The sequence below is a fragment of the Polypterus senegalus genome, chromosome 9 (assembly GCF_016835505.1).
Source record: "Polypterus senegalus isolate Bchr_013 chromosome 9, ASM1683550v1, whole genome shotgun sequence".
Classification (NCBI taxonomy): domain Eukaryota; kingdom Metazoa; phylum Chordata; class Cladistia; order Polypteriformes; family Polypteridae; genus Polypterus; species Polypterus senegalus.
The window spans coordinates 128,675,084-128,681,934 of record NC_053162.1 but is presented as its reverse complement, the minus strand read 5'-3'; the positions used below and the strand labels follow the sequence as shown (position 1 = coordinate 128,681,934).

The 6,851-nt window shown below is 38.6% G+C and overlaps 1 protein-coding gene across 1 annotated transcript in view; it reads right to left on the bottom strand.

The window, feature by feature from the left end:
* Window positions 1–1,443: 1,443 nt before the first annotated feature.
* Window positions 1,444–6,851, bottom strand: part of LOC120534909 (killer cell lectin-like receptor subfamily G member 1) — a 63,253-nt gene continuing 57,845 nt past the window's right edge. Inside the window, exon 8 of the mRNA XM_039762415.1 lies at window positions 1,444–1,554. Within this exon, the coding sequence (XP_039618349.1) occupies window positions 1,444–1,554 (111 nt within the window). The remainder of the gene's footprint in view (window positions 1,555–6,851) is intronic.

Sequence of the window (6,851 nt, the reverse complement as noted above, 5' to 3'; positions counted from 1 at the left end):
GTTTATTTTGGCATTTTTCTCACTTCATCAGTAGGCTGGTGCACTGCTTTTGGGTCTTGCCTTCTGTTCAATGTCTAATTGCTGTTTGGGTGGAATTTGCACCTTACAAGTTTATCTGTGTTGTTTTTCTCCCAATTCACCAGTCAACATCTAATAAATATGGGTATTAGAATAATTATTGATTTTTTAAATTGTGTCTGTATGTGTGGGTGTGTGTTTGAGTTGACATATACACATATATATTTAATATCACACAAAGGCTTGTGCATTCCTCCTACTTTTGTATTATGAAGATAACCAGAGGGTTTTCACTTTGGATATTAATGGTTTGATTATCCCAGATAATTCTGTTATCTCAATCTGAATTTGCACTTTGTTGTGATGATGTGTATTTCAACCATTTGGGGGGATGAATCTGAAGAGTGCAAATACTTAAAGATGTCATCTTAATATGTCACCTTACACTTGACAATGGTGCTTTAGCAGTTTGTTCACCAGACAGTAAAGAGTCACTTGTGTCTTGTGACCACTAGCATCTCTTAAAGTAGTTTTCTGTTTGATGTGATCTGGTTTTTCAGCTATGCAGTCTTCACATACAGTCTGATGATATTAAATGAAAAATCAATTTTAAACCAGTGTCTTTGTTGAGCTTCTTATAAGATTAAGGTTCCTTATTTAATTTGCTACACTATAACAATGTCTTTGTAGTCATTAGGTTTGGTTTCCCCAAATCTCTATCTCACAAGAAAACCCTCTTTGGTCTCAGTCTATTTAATGACATGAAAGAAGAATTCCAAATTGGAAAATCTATTAAAAAACACAAATCAATCTCACAAAAATAGTCTGAGAATAATTTTTAATAATAGTATGAAAAACAGTGGTAATACATGCAGACCACCTGACCAGAATAAAGCTATAAGTATTTAAAATTCTGTTACTTGCATGGATGCTGTATTATTGATAATATTCGTAAAATGATAACAATTAGCAAAGTACATTTGAATATTGTCAACCATACGACCTGATAAATGCTGACTGATGTATAGTTTCAGGTGACACAGAGACTTGTTAGTTACTTAAAATGTTTCTAGTTAAGTCACCGTTTTTTAGTCAGCTTTATTCAGAACAGGCCGCATACCTGTCTAAATATGGCTGCCAGGTTGTGCTTCTCAGTATGGTCTTCTTTTCAGTCCATGGTGTGTGAGATGTTCCATCACCATTATGGTGAGAGAGAGAGAGATAGAGGAGGGTAAAGCAACCATGTGTTTACATTCTTTGTCCAAATCCTTACACCAATAGGGTGTCATGCTATAGAATGGCCTCTGATTCAAACCAATCACAAACAGCCATACTACAGACCAATAGGGGCACACAATACCTTTCACACCTGCCCCCAAACCCACTTGTTGAGTTGATGCTTACCAGCTAGGCAGTTTGGCTTTCCTATGGGGCTTTATAGAGAGAGTCCTGCAGAGAATCACTTGCCAAACTAGTTTTAGGCACTTCCTCGACCCTGTCATAAAATTCTTCAGTCAGTCCCATAGACTGTGGGTTCTTTAAACATGAAAGCTTTTCACCAATTAAACACTAATATTACATTTGCTTTGTCTAAGTTACAAATAAAGACATACAAAATATTTATTAATTTGTATACAAAATTTCTCACCACAACACTAACCTAACTATAGAAAATAAAAAGAATAATGTGGAATGACTACCGCACTCTCCAAACACTATCAAAATAGCCACTCATTTTTTTTGTGGTCAAGTTTTTATTGATCAAATGAAAATGAATACAGCCAAAGAAAACCAACAGAAATAACAACTTTAATAACTCAAGATGTACAAGTGTAGAAATTTAACAGCAAAACAGTATTTATGCAAATGAACCAAATAAAATAAATATTAGGAAATAATGAATAACAGTGAAGTCTGGATGTATAGCCTTAACAATCCTTGCTCTAAAGTCACAAAGCTAAAACAATACTTTCTGTAAAGATAAATATAACTGCCTGTGTCACAGGAGGACTCATTTTGAGCTGATGTATGGACGGTTTCTTCAACATCCAGGTGAATTAAATTTACCTGACAGAATGGAGACTGTCTCTGTTTCTCTGATGTCTGAGTTATTTCTTCAGATGATTTGTTCTTTATGGCAAAAGGCACTTGTGCTGTTCATACCTCGTGATGTTACAAAGATGTAATTGGCTAGCCACTCAAGTGATATGCTACTCAGACTAAAAGCTTTGATCATAAGTTTGTGAAAAACACTTCAGCTTGTCATGGGTGCTTTATCTGGTTTTCCTTCTGTTCCTTCGGGAAAAGAATTTCTCCCATCTTACATTTACGCTATGGAATATCTGGTAGTTCTAATCTAAGATTATAATATACAGTAGATAATAATAAAACAAAGTGTGAATAGACTTTAAAAGGTAAAAAGTGGCCTTGAACAGTGCCTCTTAAAGAATTGCTCTTCAAAGAGTTTTACAGCACTGCTTTGTGTCTTCAGAGTTAACTTACAGGACATCATAATTTGTCTGAGCACAGACATGTGAAAAAGGAATATGTTTTCTACTTTTAATATAGTGACTGCAGTCTCAAAATGATGAATTCTACTCCATAAGAATTATGAGCTTTAAGGTAAAAACTGAGGTTGATTTTTGATAAAACTTTGAGCTTTGGTAATTTGGCTAGTTGGTTGTCCTAATGTACTGCCAACATGAAAAGAGGCAGTGGATAAAACTAGCCAAGTGTTTTACCATGTTACTAGAACACCTGTGATGTACACCTAACATGACAGGTAGCACATCTTAGGTTATTTTCTTAATGGGGGGCTGGAAGAAACAACAAAACCAGCTATACAACTGTTACCCAAAACCTTTTACCTGCCTTGCTGTCCATACTGTACCCCACTTATTTAATCTGAGGAGCCTTTATCAGTAGGCTACTTTGCTGTTTTTTTCACTCTTTTATTTCAACCAAGTTTGCCACCAGCAGCGGACTACTGAAAGTGCCCTTTGTACCCTTAAGAAAACACAGCTAAATAAGGATAGATCAATCTTGGCATTTGGCTAGCTAAGTGCAATAATCATATAGAGAATGGCTTCAAACTTTTACTTAACAATCATGTTTATTTGCCTAATATCCAATAGCAGTAAATATAAGCAATACAAAGAATGCTACCACCTGTATGGGTTTATCTAATCTTTGTTTAATTCAGATGCCATTTCCTAGATGGTCCAGTTCCTTGGTTACATATAATATTTCCTTAAGCAAAAGATGAAAAGAAAGATTTCTTGATAGATATAGAGTTCCTTTTCCGAGTGTTCAGCAACTAAACTGCATATAGAAAGTGTCAATTTCTGCAGTTGTGCTGTGCTCTTTACCAAACTGTCAGAAAAGCAACACCTAAACTAAAAACTATTTTTTTGCAACAAAGTAGCTAGTGAAGTAAACTGAACTGAGAAAACATAATAAAAAAAGTTTAATTAAAGGCAGCCACTCTCTCTCCTCACTTTTTGTCTAAATAAGGCACAGCTAGTTTTTTTTTCATCTGTAAAAGCAGACACTTTCTCCTGAACACTGAAAATTGCACTAATTCTTTATTACCAAGCCAATCTCACGTCTCATGGGCATCTAAAGCAACTCAAAGCTGCAAACAGGATTGCTGTACAAAACATCCTAAAGCCCCACTTCACTTTGAGCTTTCCTATAATACACTTAACTTATTTAAGAGGTTAAAACACCAAGGTTTAAAACAGAAATTCCAAAAGTGAAAATGAAAAATCATCAGAGTTTCATAGCAATAAAATCATACATGCTAAAATTTGCATTTTCATTCCAAACCTACGATAACCAGGAAGTGCAAGACATTGATCTTTATGCAGTTATGTTGATGACAGTAGGCAATACACACTCGCAGCAATCTCTGGATAGACGATAATAATGGTGTGGTGGTAATACATTAATTAAATATAACCATAAAAAAAACAAAGTTAAAGTTAAATGTTCAATATGGGCCCTCCAGTATTAAATACCACAAACAGAACCCAAATCTGCTCTAAAGAATGCATAAAAATATCACAAAATAAAAGAAAAAACCTCCTCATAACACCTGGGTTTTGACCACAGCCCGTTTATAGGTTTTTCAGTTTGCTTTTCAATTTCTCAAACCTGTCAAATAAATGTGTACTGCATATTCATTCTTGGCAGTACAGTTACTAATGAAAATATAACTTGAACTCTTCATGTTGCCATTTTGGAACCCGGAAGTGGAGGAATTATTTTTCTTCAGGTTTTCTGTAGACCAAAGAGATTTAGGTAAGTACCACGTGACAACCCTCTATCTCACGATGTTTCACTCACCTTTAGGCTCTTTGACTGCCTCCTAATCGCACATGTGTGACATGACCCCCCCTCAGCCCAGACCCATCGGGTCGGGTGACCTGCATCGAGAGGTCGTGGACACGAGAGAGAGCATCTGCGTTGGCCTGCAAGGAACCCTTACGATAAATGACACTGAAACGATAAGGCTGAAGATCCAAAAACCACCTAGTGATGCGAGGGTTAGACTCCCAATAAAGGGACATCCACTGTAAAGCAGCATGATCCATCACCAGAGTAAACTCCCAGCCCAATAGGTAGACCAAGGGCTATAGCTCTCCTCAATAACCCCCAGTTCTAGCATTCGTCTAATTTCCAACTCTACTTCCGCTTTCTTTGCCTCCGGGAGCCTATAAGGTCTCTCTCAGGCAATCACTCCAGGGTTAGTAATAATGTCGTGAACAATCAACGCAGTACATCCAGGTATCTCATCCACAACTTTGGGGACAGACAAGATAGCTCTTGTCGCTGTTCAGATGTCAATTCGGGGCCAAAATTAAGGTGGGCACATGACATAAAAAGAGAACGAGGCTGATTGGACGAGGGATCAGGTTCCCTGTCCTTCCATGGTTTCAGCAAATTAATATGATACACTCGTTCACTCGGTCGACGATTAGGTTGTTTAACCAAATAATCAACGAGTCCTTTTCTCTCCTTAATTTCATAAGGGCCTTGCCAATGTGCTAATAACTTTGAATGAGAAGTTGGGACGAGTACCATCACACGATCACCCGGGACAAATTCCCGAATGGTGGTGTTTCGGTTATAATAACGGGACTGCGCTGCTTGTGCTTTTTCCAAATTTTCTTTTAGAATAGGCCTGATTTTCTCTAGTCTATCGCATAATTGTGCGATATATTCAAGCATATTTGAAGTAGGGAGGACCTCCTCTTCCCATCCTTCTTTTAGCATGTCCAAAAGTCCTCTGGGTTGTCTTCCATCTAACAATTCAAAAGGAGAAAAACCAGTAGAGGTCTGAGGGACTTCCCGATAAACAAACAAAACGAGAGGAAGCAACTGATCCCAGTTTCTTCCATCCTCATTAACTACCTTACGTAACATCTGTTTCAAAGTTTGATTGAAACGCTCCACCAACCCGTCAGTTTGGGGATGATAGACAGACGTTTTCAGATGTTTTATTCGGAGTAATTTGGCTACTTCCCTGAACGTCTCCGAAGTGAAAGGAGTCCCTTGGTCCGTTAAAACCTCTTTGGGGATCCCAACACGAGCGAATATCCCTACTAATTCCCGTGTGATGTTCTTCGTATTAGCTAAGTGCAACGGAACAGCTTCCGGAAAGCGAGTGGCATAATCTACTAGTACCAAAATATATTTAAAGCCTTTTAACGAGGGTTCCAGTGGTCCTACGAGATCGACTCCGACTCGTTCAAAAGGGATATCAATAAGTGGAAGAGGAACGAGAGGAGCTTGAGTCCTTCTTGGAATCTGGCGAAGTTGACACTCTGGACAGGAAGTGCAAAATCGCCGGACCTCCTCATTAATTCCCGGCCAATAGAATCGGAGTTTTATTCTCTCCAACGTTTTTTCGGAGCCTAAGTGGGCTCCTAGAAGGTGAGCATGTGCTAATTCACACACCTTTCGCCGAAAAGTGCGTGGAATCAACAACAATGATTGCACTTCTCCCTCGTGTTCTGCCACTCTATATAATAATTTGTTTTTAAGTACAAAGAGCGGCATCGGTGGCATGGGATCCAGGGTTGTATAACCCTCGGTAGATACTATTGCATTCCTAATAAATTTTAAGGAATCATTGTTCCTTGTTCTCTTTTAAAAGATGATGGTGTTAATAGGAATTGGGCAGTTAAATCTTGTATTGGGTCCTGTGCGACCTTAAAAGGTGGGGTTTCTGTCACCACGTCCTCCACGTTAACTGTACTAGTTCCCGCAGAGGTCGATTGGACATCAATTTCTTCACATTGGGTACCCGTATGGGTCCGTGCTACTGTGGGACATGGCGTGGAGGCAGTCGGAGCAGTATTCTCCATTACTAAGCCTAAATGTTTCTTAGGTACAGTTACGTTATTACCGCTGGTAATTTTATTCCAGTCTCTACCTAGTATAACTGGAAAAGGGGGATCCGGTAATACAGCCATGGCCATGCTCGTTAGGTTATGATTCACCGATATCACACATCTGGCAGTTTTATAATATCGGATATCCCCATGAATACATTTTAGACTAGTTTTTATCTTAGCCCACTGTTGCGGTAAAACGAAACGGGCAGCAACAATGGAAATGCTACTCCCGGAATCAAACATTGCTCTTACCTTCCTGCCATTTATAATAACTGCACCTTTATAGGGAAGAGATAAAGGATTAGTCACTGTGTCACAATACCTTTCTCCCCTTACTAATGAGCAATCCATGGGCTCGATGGGACAGTTGGGGGACAGATATCCAATCTCCCCACACTTGAAACAGCGGGGTAGACTAGCAAATCTGTCCCG